We start from the raw sequence: 15,761 nt of genomic DNA, 5'->3' as shown, positions 1-15,761 counted from the left end.
AGAATTCAGAAAGACGTGTGGATAGCAGCAGCTTAAGCGAGTGCTGGTTGCCGATTGCTTTGAGGAGAATATTTACTGGGCGGAAAAACACCACACTTCTGTCAAGTGGAAGAGGTTAATGATCGCAACAGGGATTATTATAAACCAACACAGCAAAAACTAGTGTTCATAGAATAGCTTACCCCATGCAGTGTTAAAGTCTACAAGTCAATTGAGATAAAATAGTGATTTTAAAGGTAGTATAAAAAAAACCCTGAAGTTTACCGCCATTGACGCAGTGTCTTGTACACCACCTTATTTAACATGTCCAAGTATTGCAAAACTGGATGTTTTTTGGAAGCAGCAAGAAGGTGATTTGTGTTCTACAACGTTCAACTTAAATTGAAATAAAATAAATATTTTAAAGGTCGTATGTAAAAAAAAAAAAAATCAGGAAGTTTACCACCGTGGACACAGTCTTTCACACCACCTTATTTTAACACATTACATTAGTTCTTCAGCCTGCTGTTTGTGTCCTTTATGACGTCCTTCAAAACAGTAAGTTTCATGTTTGGAACGATTTTATTTGACTGACGGCCAGACAGACAGACAGACTAAAAAAAATTCTTTTTAATCACAGCCGTGTCCAAAGGGAGCGGTTCAGTTTGGTATTTTATAATACTAGGGCATTGCCCGTACGTGGGTGCCCGTTCCGTGGCCAAAAAAAAAAAAAAACGCTACCCGTACGCTCTACCCCGCCCGTACGCCCGTAAACAAAAAAAGCAACGCTCTTCGCTTCCGCCCTTCGCTCTGACTGAATTGGGAGAAATAATGCGCATAAGAAATCGAATTACGTACCGTAATGGCGGTCAGCTCGTAACGCGCTCAGCTCCGCTCGTCTCACATCGGCCACGCCTACGCAACAGAGCGTTCTGTGATTGGCTGCCGGAAGATAAGTCGTCACTGTCCGGAAGTTCGCAAATCGCAGTTAGGATGAATCGTTTTAATTTAATCGCAGTTTGAAAAGAGGGGAAAAAAGAAAAGCCTTGCCTTGCTGCAAACAGCTGCTGCAAACAACAACAACATGGAAGGCTGCACTGTCCGGAAGTTGGCATATCGCAGTTACGATTATTTTAGTGTTAATGGCCAATTATTCAATTAGCGCCAACGTATTTTGGCTGTTTGCAATTTAATCGCAAGGAAAAGTAGAAAGAGAAGAGGGAAAAAAAGAAAAGCCTTGCATTAACGCATTAACGCTTGCATTGCATTAACGGTTCGGCACACGTGATAGCTCGCTGCTCTCTGATTGGTTGAAGCGTTTTTTGGACATATCTCGGTAGGTACTTGTCCGATTAATTTCAAACCTTGAAAAGGCACATCCTCGGGTCCCCAGCAATATACCTGGCAAGTTTCAAGTATATCGGACCCGTGGTTGTCGAGAAACAGCGGTCACAGACAAACACACAGACACACAGACACACAGACAGACACACAGAGATTGCTGGAATTATAGATAGATGAAATAGGCAAGTTCTAGAAATGAAAAAAAAACCCTTTAGAATTACCCTTTGTAACCTTTTTGTAAAATAATTACCCTTTATAACCCATTAAAATTACCCTTTAGAATTAAACATGGTGAGTTAGAAAGGTTGTTCTTCGTTTTGAACGATGGACGGACATAGCCAAATATTGAATTGGCTTCTCTACTTAAAAATAATCTCACCCCTCTCTGCACATATGTGATCGAGTCAAACTCAGAGGTAAAGTACTGCTAAACTACAGGTTCGTTATCCGATTCATGTTCAAAATATAACATTCAATTGAAATTAAGTTGTTCCTCCTATTCCTAAACTTGTGCAAATTTTGGTCGAAATCCCTTCAGTGGTTCACACATTACCACGGTAACAAAGACATTCAATTACAAGACACATGGTGTTAGATCTTTGACTTTTTGAACTCAAATCGGATCAGTTCATCTGTTGAATATAGTCTTTACTTTTGCCAAGTTTGGTTGAAATTCTTTCAGTGGTTCACAAGTTATTATGGAAACAAAAAACAACAACCCAATAACGGACGGGCAGATGGACAACCCGAAAACAATGCCTCTGGCCTTGGGCTGCAGAGGCATGAAATCGCCAATTTGAATTGTGCTGGTGCGTTGGAGGTAATATCCCGCCTTGCTTTCAAAGGTTAGTGGGTAAGGATAAGGTACTTATTAATTTTACACATGGGTAACTTACAGACCTTGCTCCCAGAAAGATGTGCGAGGAATGGATTCAGCTCATCCCCGATCGCAGAATGAATTGCCACAAGGCAGAATACGCAGGCCTTCCGTACACTGCTCTCCGCATTGTCATATCCCTGTGAACGCACACACGCACACACACTTAAATACGGCAATTAAAACAGACACGAGTTTAAATTGACACACCAGCTTTGAGTTGATTAAATAAGTTGATTTAAATATATATATATAAAACACAGTTTGTGTGTGTGTGTGTGTGTGTGTGTGTGTGTAATGTTACCGATAGACTCCTAAATGGAGAGGCTCACGTACTTGATATTTGGCATAGACATGGCCATTGAGCCTGGGAAGAACATGGCCGACCTAAAAAAAATTATTTCATAATATTTTTTTACCATATTTTTACCTCAGCGCATTTCAGCGAGGAATATTATGCATGGAATCTGACCGGTGGCAGAGCAGCGCGCTGATTCGCTCAGAGCGATCACGTGATATTCCTTGCCGCCATTAACTCAGTTACGCGTTCGCACGTATTTCAGAGCGAAAAGCGATTGCGTTTTTTCACATTTCAGCGAGGAACATTGCCATTCACACCACATAGGTTTTTTTTCCTTTCATCTTTAGATCCATATTTTTTTTCAGCGAGGAATATTATACACGGAATCTGAATCGGTGGCAGAGCAGCGCGCTGATTCGCTCAATCGCGCTCATTGATGACGATCACGATCACGTGATGACGTGATCACGAATGATGTTCGTGACGCGATCACGTGATGTTCCTTGCCGCCATAAACTCACAGCAAGTAGCATAGATTTTAGCATGATTAGCATTTAGCATGATTTAGCATGATTTAGCATAGATAGTAGCATGTTTCACATAGATTTTTTTTCAGCGAGGAATATTATACATGGATTCTGACCGGTGGCAGAGCAGCACACTGATTCGCTCAGAGCGATCACGTGATGTTCCATCCCCGCCGCCAGTTGGCTTCACTTTTCACGGAGTATGAGCGTTCTATATATTTTCAATTCAGTGCGCCCGACTCGCTCACGTACTTGATTTGTGGCATAGACATGGCCATTGGGCCTTCACGGTGTAATTTGTGCGAGGCTTTTGTCCGAGTGAGCTTGAGTCGAGAGGGCGAATGTACGGGTTGGGAATGTACAGGTCTCCCTTCCCCCACCCGGCAACGCCAGTACTGGAGGGCGTCACAGGATCGGTGAGTCTCCAAAATACGCTTCGTGCTGTTGCGAAGATTCAGGACGATGTCGCGATTGTTGTGCTGCTCTCCGACCATGAGAACTGCAACGTCATTGTTGACTGGCCCTCCCCTTCCCTCCCCCTTCCCCCTCTGTCCTCCCCTCCCCCTCCACCCTACCCCCACCCCATCTCCCCTCCTCCTCCCTTTTCCCCCTCCCCCTCCCTTTTCCCCCTCTCCTCCCCTCCCCCTCTCCTCTCCCATCCCTCCCCCTCCCCCCTCTTCTCCCTCACATTTATACACAGAATGCAGGGTACTTCCCCCCCCTCTTCTCCCCTCCCCCACTCTCCCCCCTCTCCTCCCCTCCCCCCCGTTCCCCTCCCCTCCTCTTCCCCCTCCCCTCCCCCACCCGGAAATGCCGGGTACTTCTGCTAGTCTTATTATAATGGGGCAAACATATATGGTTATGTATGTTTTTTGTTTTTTTTGGGTTTTTTTTGTATACAGAATCGAGGCTCGTGTAAGGGCCAACACATTAAATATGAAAACATGCACAGACACATAAAACATGTAACCAGGTGGTAAAAACAAATACGCGCCGGAAGGTAACATGATTCTGCGAGAGATGGTGTGGGCCACGGGGATTGGGAGCGGAAGTTACGTAAACTGTGTGGGCGTTGTAACACAACCCGTTTGAGATTGAAGAGTGTCGGCCATTGTTTGCGAAGCTCGTACACGAGGCAGCGTGTGAGGCTATGCTGATGTGGGTGGTCTCCGGAGGAGAATAGCGCTGGTTTTGTACGAGATACGACATGTATTTTTGCCATTCGCCATTTTTGTCTTTTGCCTACTTTTGTCTTTATGCTATTCTTGTATATTTTTCGACTATTTGGCTTTGTAAAGTTATCACAGTGTGACGGTGACTTTGTTTTGCGAAGTGTTGATTATAATTCCAAAATCTCAATTTTGCGACTCGACAGCAAAATTCTTCCAGTGATGCTGAGTAATTTGTGTGTCCGAGTGTACCGGGAAACATACAACGAAGGGGAGGGAGCCAAGAGGGGAGAGAGAGGGAAGCACACAAGCACAACAACAGTAGAGAACAGGGACGTCGGTAGATCTGTGGAAGGGAGAGGGCTGGGGAGGGGGGGGGGTACACGGTAAAAGCATATGGACACTACGATGAATTTCAGGAATGCAGTTGGGGATTGAAAGAGGTGGATCTGGAGTGAATTAATGGGGGTAGAAAAGATCAAGGTTTTGGATGGGGGAAGGTAAGAGATGGTGGTGAACAGCTGTTTTAAAGACCTGGAGGGAGGAGTGGGATTGAAGGGAGTGGGTGAGTTTGTTCCAGACGCGGAGAAAAGAGGAATGAAGGAGTGAAGGTGAGCAGAGTCTTGATTTTTGCAATTTAACCAGAAGAGGGTTGCCGGCAGATCTTGTGCGTCCTGCAGGAATATTTGTGAGACAGAGTACAGACAGAGCAGGGGGAGCAAATCCAGAGAGGAGACGGTTGAAGACAGAAAGTCCACCAACCTGCCTGCGGTGAGAGAGAGAGAGAGAGAAAGGACTTCACAATCAGCTTCATCGTGGGAGATTCCAATGATTCTGAAAGCTTTGGTTTCTTCAACATGAAGCTGAGCGAGGTGAGAGGCAGGAGCACCAGCCCAGAGGGGAGAGAGGTACTCTGTCAAGCTGCGGATGAAAGCCTTGCATGTGATGAGAAGCTCAGAAAAGACTTCACACGATGGAGGATGCCCAGTCGGCGACTGGCTTTGGAGGCCAGCTTGGAAATGTGGTTTTTCCAGGAAAGATCATGGCAGATAGTGAGACCCAAAAGCTTGAGTGAGAGAACTTCTTTGAGAGGATTGTTGAGAAAGTGGATGGGAGGGTTGTCCAATTGGTCTTTTCGGAGAGACATAGTAAGAATGTGAGATTTGTCAGGATTGAATCACATGTTCCACTTGTTTGAACAGTTTGTGATTTTGTCCAGGTCTGCAGAGAGCGACGAGGCTGCAGTCTGCCGATCTGAGGATTGAGATATGGAGCGGCAGAGAGTGGAGTCATCAGCAAAGAGGTAGAGAGGATTTTCCAGAGTCAGAGTGATCATTAATGAATACCAAAAAAAAAGCACAGGGCCCAAAACACTGCTTTGAGGAGCTCCAGCCTGGACAGGAAGGGAATATGAGAGAATTACATTCAGGGCCACACGTTGAACACATGTCCAGTCACGTGAAAAGGTAAGAACGCCAAACGCCAAACACACCCCTTGGAAAGTTTTGACTTTTTCAACATATTTCAGCATACAGCTATTTGATCTTCATTTAAACAATATTGATAGATAAAGGTGATATAATATAACAAATATCATGAAACGTTTACATTTTGTAGTCCATTGTATAATTTAAATAAACATAAATGCAAATTTCGCATGTGGAAAAAGTAAGTACACCCTTGGCTCTAATAGGTGGTTTTACCCCCTTTGGCAGAAACAACCTCAAGTAAGCGTTTCTTATAACTGTCTACCAGTCTCTGACATCGATGGGGAGAAATTTTTGCCCACTCCTCCATGCAGAATTCTTTCAGCTGTGCAATGTTTGAGGGGTTTCTTGAATGCACAGCTCGTTTCAAATCCCCCCACAACATCTCGATGGGATTTAGATCCGGGCTTTGACTTGGCCATTCCAGAACCCTCCATTTCTTTCTTTTCAGCCATTCCTTGGTGGATTTTCTGGTATGTTTAGGGTCATTGTCATGTTGCAAGGTCCACCTTCTGTTGAGCTTCAACTTTCCGACAGATGGCCTCACATTATCCTCAAGCACCCTCTGGTACAATGAAGAATTCATAGTGGATTCTATGATGGTGAGCTGCCCAGGCCCTGATGCAGCAAAGCTGCCCCAAACCATAATATTTCCACCACCATGCTTTACAGTTGGTATCAGGTTCTCCTGGTCAAATGCTGTCTTTGGTTTTCGCCAAACATGTCTTCTGGTACTGTGGACAAATAGCTCTACTTTTCACTCATCTGTCCAGAGCACATTGTTCCAGAAGTGCTGGTCTTTGCCTCGGTGTTCATTGGCAAACTTTAGTCTTGCCCTGATGTTCTTTCTGGACAGCAAAGGTTTCCTCCTGGCACACCTCCCATGTAGATCAAATTTGTGCAGCCTCTTTCTAATGGTAGACGTGTGCATTTTGACATCAACAGTGGAAAGAGCTATCTGTCGGTCCCGTGATGACATTCTGGGGGTTCTTAGAGACTTCTTTCAGCATCCTGCGGTCTGCTCTCGGGCTGCACTTGCTGGGGCGGCCTGGCCTGCAAAAGTTGGCAGTTGTTTGGAATCTTCTCCACTTGTAGATGATCTTCCCGACAGTCGAATGATTGATTTCAAATTCATTGTTTGGAGATCTTTTTTAAATCCCTTCCCAGACTCGTAGGTATCTATAGCCTTTCTGAAGGCCTCAGAGAACTCTTTTGATGTAGGCATGGTGACGCCACACACTTCAACAACAAAGAGCAAACCAAACAATGTCTGAGGTTTAAATAAGACAGGTTCCTCTGAGATCCTCTCTAATGATGTTCTAATCATTTGCACCTGAGCTGGTGCACCTGATTCTAATTTTAGGTATTTGAAGTAGTGATAAATGTAGGGGTGTACTTACTTTTTCCACATGCAAAATTTGCATTTATGTCTATTTAAATTATACAATGGACTACAAAATGTAAATGTTTCATGATATTTATTATATTATATCACCTTTATCTATCAATATTGTTGAAATGAAGATCAAATAGCTGTATGTTGAAATATGTTGAAAAGGTCAAAACTTTACATGGGGTGTACTTACTTTTTCACGTGACTGTATGTATGTATGCATGTAGGTATGTTTGTGACCAAAACGTCTTCTTCTTCTTAACATATATAAAACCCAAAACACGGTCCGTGAAGCCGTGAGGCGGTGAAGCCATGTGATTTTATATGTATTAGTTACATACTATGAATGTCGGTTGCATCCTGTATATTAATTACGTATGTCATGTATGCGAGATGGTGGAAAGGTGTGTGCCTTTCCAAATCATGTCCAATCAATTGAATTTATCACAGGTGGACTCCAATCAAGGTGTAGAAACATCTCAAAGATGATCAAGAGAAATGGGAGGCACCTGAGCTAAATTTCAAGTGTCATAGCAAAGGGTCTGAATACTTATGTCAATGTGATATTTCCGTTTTTTCTTTTTAATAAATTTGCAAAACTTTCTAAAATCCTGTTTTCTTTTTGTCATTATGGGGTATTGAGTGTAGATTGATGAGGGAAAATTGAATTTAAACGATTTCAGCATAAGGCTGCAACATAACAAAATGTGAAAAAAGTGAAGGGGTCTGAATACTTTCTGAATGCACTGTACGTAGGATAAAGGTGGGATAGGATATATGAGAAGGTTGGGAGATGATATAGTCGTGTGGAAGGAGAGGGAGTTGGTGGGAGGGGAGATGGCTCCGGCATGTGTGAAATGACTTTTATTCTTTACTCCTCTCCATCGTAAACAGTTGAATGTGATTCACCCACTGCCATCAGTGAAAAAGTTTTTAACTCAACCATGAAGGAATGGTTTTTCTGTAGCAGCAAAACTTGGCACAATTGTTAGTTCCTTTTCTATCGTCCATGAAGTTTCTATCCAATGTCACATTTTTCTAAGTCGTAAGTGCGTTTTCTGATACCATTGAAATAGAAGTCATGTTTTTTTTGCTCGAAAACTTTTTAAAAAGCGGAAAACTGTTGCAGTCCCCCTTCTATATTACCCTGTGGGTTTACATGTAGTAGTGCCAATGTTATATGCATCAACAGCAATATTAGGGATGTGTAAGAACAATGGATTACAGGAATAGTGCTGATGATAAAAGACAAACATTTTAAAACTGCTACTTTTCAAATAATTTTCTCTTGAAATTTTTACGGAGTAGCCCATTGGGCAAAGCCGTCTAGAACAGTGTTTGTCTGTCCGTATGTATGCATGTATGTATGTATGTCCCCTCAAACGTATACCAATCAGAGCTGAGGGTCTGGTCACATGACACGGTGATGTGATTACGTCTGATGTCATTACGGCGGTGCGGCGGCTGACTCCGCACACTGCCATTTTGATTTATATGCTATTCAGGCCGAACATATCGTCGAACCTGTCATACATCACAATCGCCATGCTCTACATTTACGTTTTTCATTCAGTGTGAAACACAAACAAACCGATTGTTAAAATGACCATGAAATATCGAAAGCATAGACGTTACGGCTCTTCCATCAATACGGTACGTATAGGCCTGAGGAGTTATGCCTCATCTTCGGACCACTTCGGACAAATTAAGTCCAGGTTTCTTAATACAGTAATGTATCGTTTCAGTAGTATCGTTTTCGTAATAATAATATAGTAAATATAACCATACTACTTTAATCCCAATGTCATGAGTACAAAGTTAATGGAATGAAGCTGTGTATGGTTCATGAATCAGTGATAAGCGGTGTTCGGCACTAATATTAATAACCGCAGTATTAACGGAGAATAAAAGTAAGGAATTAGCCTCGGTTTTTTAATGGAAATATCATTTTTGAAACAATGATAACGTAACCTTAATATTAAAGTCAATCTAATCGAAACACTAATCCCTTCGTAGTGACTGCAAACGTACTGGATGTTAAATTATATCATCTTCTACATATTAAAGTAGCGGCAGTTTTGTGTCCGTTACGTCATTATGTTTATGATGTCATTACGACGGCTAACTCCACCTACTGACATTTTAATTTACGAGTACACCCGCTCACTACGGGAGCTGCAGGAAGCGTCATTCCTCTTTGGGGTATATAGATTACAGTCGATATATGGTCGGGTCAAGAACATTGGGTGTGTGTTCATTTACCAGGTTTATTGTGGAGAGATCGCCAAGTGGTTTAAGCATTCGAGCAAGCACTCCATTCAAAACCGTTAAGGAACGGCTGGCTTGGCATGTGCTAGCTAGCTGCTTGGTAAATGAGCACACCTCCAACCCTTGTGGGGTATCTAGATTACGGTAGATCTTCACTCAGTTCTGTAAGTAAAACGTACCTCACGGGTGTCGGAATTCCTCCAAAAAAATTTGTTTAATGTTACTAGTACACCCGCTCACTACGGCAGCGGCAAGAAGGGTCATTCCTCTTTGGGGTATATAGATTACAGTCGATCTATGGTTGGGTCTCAAGAACATTGGGTGTGTTCATGTTACCAAGTTTCTTGTGGAGAGATCGCCAAGTGGTTTAAGCATTCGAGCAAGCATTGCATTCAAAACCGTTAAGGAACGGCGGGCTTGGCAAGCGCAAGCCAGCTGCTTGGTAAAGGAGCACACCCCGGTATTCCTCTCTTTCAGTTTCGTATCAAACAGCAGGAGCGAGTTTCAAAAGTTCGCTACGAAAAAATGCCATGGTAGCGGCAGAAAGGGCCATGTTATTAAACCAACATTTGTGGGTTATATAGCGTACAGTAGATCTTCGCTCAGTTCTGTAAGTAAACCTTACTTCACGGATGTCGGGATTCCTCCAAATGTCTTCATTTAGTGTTATAAAGAGCATTGGCGACTGTTTATAAAGCTAAGCATATGTGTTTGTGGTTTATAATATTTTTACTTCCTGTAGAAGCCGTTGCTCCCATGGAAACGCCATTATAACTATAAGCTATTTATACACGTTATCACTGCAGGAAAAACGCCTTGGGGAAGTGGGACATTATCAGTATTAATATTGTTTTGTAATAACATTAACAATATGCGATTGTCATTAATTTTGTTTTTAAAATCGTCTTTGGAAAAACGGGGAAAGAAGGTCGCATCCCAGTGGATTGGGAACCGAGTACCCTCGTCCCTCTATACAAGGGGAAAGGTGACCCTCTAGAGTGTGGCTCGTACCGAGCGATAAAGTTATTGGAGCATGGTAGGAAGGTATTGGAAAGGGTGTTGGAGAGGAGGATAAGGAAGAAAGTGAAGATCGACGAAATGCAGTTTGGATTTATGCCAGGAAGAGGAACGACAGACGCGCTTTTTATTGTGAGGCAGTTGCAGGAGAAGTACATGGAGCAGAGGAAGAAGTTGATTCTTGGGTTTGTTGATCTGGAGAAAGCATTCGATAGGGTTCCACGCAAAGTATTGACATGGGCAATGAGGAAGTTAGGAGTGGAGGAATGGTTGATCAGAGCAGTGATGGCAATGTACAAAAGAGCACGCACAGCTGTAAGGACGAAGGACGGGAACAGTGGTGAGTTTGAGGTGAAGGTGGGTGGGAGTGCATCAGGGGTCGGTACTAAGTCCACTACTATTTGTAGCTGTGATGGAGGTGCTGGCTCAGAACGTAAAGGAGGGTTTACCTTGGGAGTTGTTGTATGCAGATGATCTGGTGTTGATTGCAGAAAGTATGGATGGACTGAAGGAAAATATGAACAAGTGGAAGGAATGTATGGAGACAAAAGGTCTGAAGGTGAATATCGGAAAGACGAAGGTGATGGCAAGTGGTAAAGCATGTGGTGAGGTGTAAAGAACTGGGAAGTGGCCATGTGCTGTGTGCAGGAAGGGTGTCAGAGTGAACTCCATTCAATGTACAATGTGTGCTGAGTGGGTTCATCAAAAATGTAGTGGTCTGAGAGGGTCATTAACCAGTGTGGCAGCTACATTCAAATGTAAGGTGTGCACAGAGGGAGCTGCAGATGGAGGAAATGTTGAGTTGGATCTTGGAGACGGCGTGAAGCTGGAAGGTGTGAAAACACTTTGCTACCTCGGAGACATGCTGAATGGAGAAGGTGGATCAGACTCGGCAACGGTTGCTAGAGTGAGATGTGCATGGAAGAAGTTTCGGGAACTGAGTGGCGTGCTGATGATGAGGGGAGTGTCGCTGAAGCTGAAGGGAAAGGTGTATGCTGCATGTGTGAGAAGTGTTATGATTTATGGGAGCGAGACATGGGTAATGAATGTAGAGCAGCAACGAAGGCTGGAAAGGGTGGAAATGCGAATGGTTCGATGGATGTGCGGAGTATCGTTGAGAGAGAAGAAGACAAATGATGAATTGCGAAAAATGATGGGAATAGAGCCTGTGATTGATGCTGTGAAGAGGAACAGGTTGAGATGGTTTGGTCATGTGTTGAGGAAGGATGAAAGTGACTGGTTGAGAAGAGTGATGGAAATTAATGTAGAAGGAAGTAGAGGTCGGGGAAGACCGAGAAAGACTTGGCCAAAGATGGTGGAAGAAGAAATGCGGGCAAGGGGGTTAACAAGGAGAGATGCAGAAAATAGGGCAAGATGGAGAAGATTGTCATGGGGACCGCAAGGCTAACCCCCGCTCTAGCAGGGAAAATGGCCTTAAAATGCATGTTGTTGTTGTTTGGAAAAACGCCACGCTAAATCTTCTTTGGAAAAACGCCACTATAAAGCTAATTCAACATTGATATACATCTCAACACGTAACCTCATTGACGGCAATGGCGGGGAAAACCCGCTCGGGGGAGAAAGCCCCTTTGGGGAGGGGGGCAAATGAATGCGCTACAACCTTCATTATGTAACCCTTCGTCATCCTGTCAAGTTTGGTTGAGATTGGATAAGTAACGACGGAATGTATTGGCGTCAAAAATTCATCAGACAGACACCAAATGGCGTATTTTAGTATGATAAGCAGCATTAGCGACTGTTTAAAAAGCTAATCATGTGTGTTTGTGGTTTATAATATTTTACAAGCCCGGCTACGCCGCTGTTCGACTTTTGGTCTTGTTTTGTTTACAAAGTCAAGGCATGTTGAAGAGCTAGAACACTGAATGGATCAGGACTCAACAGAACAAAACGAAAAGCAGAAAGAGGGAGGGGGGTGGGGGGACACACCAACAGCAGGTCCGAGGGACAAAATGGAGGAATACTTGGACAAAAAAGGGGAGTGGGGAGGAATGGGGGTAGGGGAGGACGCACAGAGTGGACAAGATGAATACAGAAACAAACTCTCAGGAAGAAAAGACTGGAAAATTGGAAGGAGGTGGGCATGGGGGTGTGGTATAAACAGGGGTAGAAATAAATCAAGGTTTTGCATAGGGAATGATCTGAGATGGTGGTGAACAGTTGTCTTGCAGACCTAGATGGACGAAAGAGATGGAGAATGCGCACAGAAGATTAGAGATGGTTAAGTGAATATGCTGCCAGTGTTTGCAGAACTGAACAGGAGTGCAATTGGATTGGGGAACACGCTGAAAAGGATCAGTTTCTCCTAAAGAGCTTGGTGTGTAACATGGACGAACAAGTTTAACACATGTAAGACAAACAAAGATGCAAGGTTTAATCGTGATTAAGACCTCCTTGCTCTAAATTTTAGGCCTTATTAGTACTTTGATACAGGACAGTAGAATAAACAACATGATTGAAAACCTCAGGAATATTATAGTCAACTAAACTGTTGAACTTCACAACCTATTCTTAAAAACCTCAGCTGAAAATGTCTGCTACAAAATTCTTACCAGAGAAAATGGTTTTTGTGTTACCTCCACTGTCATCCATGTGAAAAACACAAAGTGGACATGAAGCCCTACCTACCTGCAGTAGGCCAGGGATGATGGAAGGTAATAGAGTGTGAAGGATCGGTGGTGAGAGGCGCTCCACAACGCGCGTCTCCATCTTGATGGCAGCAAGGTTTATCGGGAAGTCGGCAGTCTGTACCACTGGGCAAAGCACTTTAAGACTCTGCTCTGGTGGTAGCGAAGCTGCAAGGCTTCCAGCAGTCTCCTCTGCAGCTCTTACCACCTATAGGAGCAAATATGTGCGGTTAAAGACCAAGGGAGAAAGTGCACATCACAAAAAAAATTAAAATAAATAAAAACATACTCGGCAAAGGAAGATCAAACACCAACTCAAAACCTAGCTTTTTAGAGTTCAAAAATAGTTGTGTGGCGGCAGATTTCAACACCTCTTTCTGTGGATCCCGATGAGCTTCAAGGACCTTCATGATTGTCAGCTCTGCATACTTTCGAAAGCAGGCTGGCTGGCTGCGCAGGATTTCACTGAGAACGCGCAATGTGAGAGAACGCACAGAGCCCTGACGGGGATTCGATGGGATGGATGGAGGTAAAGAAAAGAGCACAAATACCATATAAAATGGAATTCAAACATTCAACAAAGTAATCAGAAACATTAATGTCAATGGGAATTTATATGACAAAGTTAATGCAAGGAATTTTTTTTAATGTCACAAAGGTTTTCCTCACTTATTCTTTAATGAATCCCTACCTTATTCATTGATCTCATTAAAATCTCATGTCCTTTTTATTGTTAGCCATGAAAGAAAAGCGTTTCTAATTTGGTTAAACATAAATTGGTAAAAAGAGGGGTAAATAAACTCAATAAATCCAGACTGACATCATAGAGAAAAAGCAGGAAGAAGAAGAAGAAGAAGAAGAACCACCTTTCGAGGCCATTATTCCCCGCAGAGCGGGGGGTGGGCCTTTTTCAGGCACCGTGGTCCCCTTTTTGAAGCGATGTTTTATGGCCTGATGCCCTTCCTGCCGCCAACCCTGTTAGTCGCCTCTTGCGACACACAGGGAATTACCAGTGAACTGGTACTCAATTTGCCGACCTCAGAGGGATGACAGGCTGAGTCAACCCCCCTGGTGTTAATTCAGCGATCGACCGGGATTCAAACCCAGGATCCTAGAATTCCAAACCGGCACCCGAACCGCTAAGCCAACACCAGGCATGGAGAGAGAAAAAAGTTGTTTTTTTTTGGGTTTTTTTCATTGAGAAAAAGCAGGATGAAAGAAAATTTAATCCGAAGGTTAAACATATATGTACAATTGTACATGCAATCAGGAGGTTCCAACTCCACATACCGACTGGACTGAATTGAATCCAAAGCAATCCGACTTGTCAACTCTCCCAATGTGACCTCAAAACTCGACCCGCTCAATTTACACCACAAAGTTGGCTCTCTTTGTCTTTTCTACAGGTATTAATTTGTAGTGGGGCAACTTAGCACAACAATTGTGCATTTTGTGAGGAAAGCACCAAATTTGGCACACTAATAGACTATCATATTATGAAAAGATCTGGATATTGGGCCATCTCAGATTCAGAGATTTGATTTTTGCAAGATTTCGATTCGATTGGGATCGAAGAGAACACCTTCGTCTTCTGTACAGTGAAGTTGCCAGCCCTGAATTCTCTGGCTACATCTGGGTGCTTCATTGCGAGTGCAACCATGTCCCTCAGGTGAACAGGGACCCACCTGGCACAGTGTGTGTGGTCTAAGGCATGGAACCATGGGACCAGTTCCGTCAGGGCATCAAGGTACATCGTGAATGAAGCCTGCCGCAGAGAACGCACGTGGACCAGTACCAACATCTCTAGTTCCAGCACAGTTGCCCAGTACTGAAAGTTGGGAATGTCTTCTCATCTCTGGTGACACCAGTCTTCGAACTCAGGCAGGTCTTCTGCATCATCAGCATATGTCATACAGTGGCGTTCATACGCACGGTGTTGCAGGATGTGCAGTGCCGCTGCAGTGATTTGATGAGCTCTTCTTGTGCGGGTGACGTGGGCAGCTCGCAGGAAGGAGTCGGCCGTCCCTGGCGTTGCAATCTCAGCTTGCAAATCTGCAAAATCTGCAAATCTTGCAAAAATCAAATCTCTGAATCTGAGATGGCCCAATATCCAGATCCTTTCATAATATGATAGTCTACTAGTGTGCCAAATTTGGTGCTTTCCTCACAAAATGCATAATTGTTATGTTATATTTAGCTTAGCTGCCGGACTATTGGTGTCTGCTCCCAATAACTTCCTGCTTGTATACCTCCACCATTAGCTAGACCACGGAATACTCGACAAGCCACTACATCGCATGATTATTGTGTATATATATATATATATATATATATATATATATATATATATATGTATATATATATATATATATATATATATATATATACACAGTCATACCCCGTTTTACGCCATTTCGACCTACGTCAAATCCGACTTTACGTCACTCTTCTAGAGTAAATTTCAGTTCAGCGAACGTCATTATGTGCGACTTTACGTCACTCCTACGGACGTGAAAAAAAAAAATCCTTAAAAATATATTTAAAATAAATAAAATAGTACATAAATTAACAATAAAAGAAGCTAAAAAACAATTTAAAATACAATAAAAAGCACATTAAAGACTTATAAAAATGTACATACAGTATACTGTACGTACGCGCAGCTGCTGGTTCTCATTCAAAACAGAGGCGACGTACAGTATTCCTTTACTGTGTCTGTGTTAGCCTTGGGTCCTAAGAAGGATAATGCAAGTG

At 43.1% G+C, this 15,761-nt stretch overlaps 1 protein-coding gene across 20 annotated transcripts in view; it reads right to left on the bottom strand.

Annotated features, from left to right (window-relative positions):
• The window catches only part of LOC137433857 (CLIP-associating protein 2), a 186,780-nt gene that overhangs the window by 4,342 nt on the left and 166,677 nt on the right, over positions 1-15,761 (bottom strand). For 16 of the 20 annotated variants that reach the window (XR_013624324.1, XR_010985747.2, XM_068126315.2 and 13 more), the window contains 3 exons: positions 13,379-13,507; positions 13,009-13,215; positions 2,224-2,340 (listed from right to left, as the gene is read on the bottom strand). Coding sequence is in view for 16 of the 20 variants with exons in the window: in XM_068126315.2 (XP_067982416.2) it covers positions 2,224-2,340; positions 13,009-13,215; positions 13,379-13,507 (453 nt within the window). In the remaining 4 variants the exon portion in view is untranslated. Of the gene's footprint in view, positions 1-2,219; positions 2,341-13,008; positions 13,216-13,378; positions 13,508-15,663; positions 15,741-15,761 lie in introns of those variants that run through there. The other 4 variants (XR_010985755.2, XM_068126362.2, XM_068126275.2 and 1 more) reach the window with 3 other exon arrangements.

This window comes from Myxine glutinosa, chromosome 1 (assembly GCF_964187855.1).
Source record: "Myxine glutinosa chromosome 1, kmMyxGlut1.1, whole genome shotgun sequence".
Classification (NCBI taxonomy): domain Eukaryota; kingdom Metazoa; phylum Chordata; class Myxini; order Myxiniformes; family Myxinidae; genus Myxine; species Myxine glutinosa.
The sequence above is the reverse complement of the archived record's forward strand: the minus strand, read 5'-3'. Positions and strand labels throughout refer to the sequence as shown.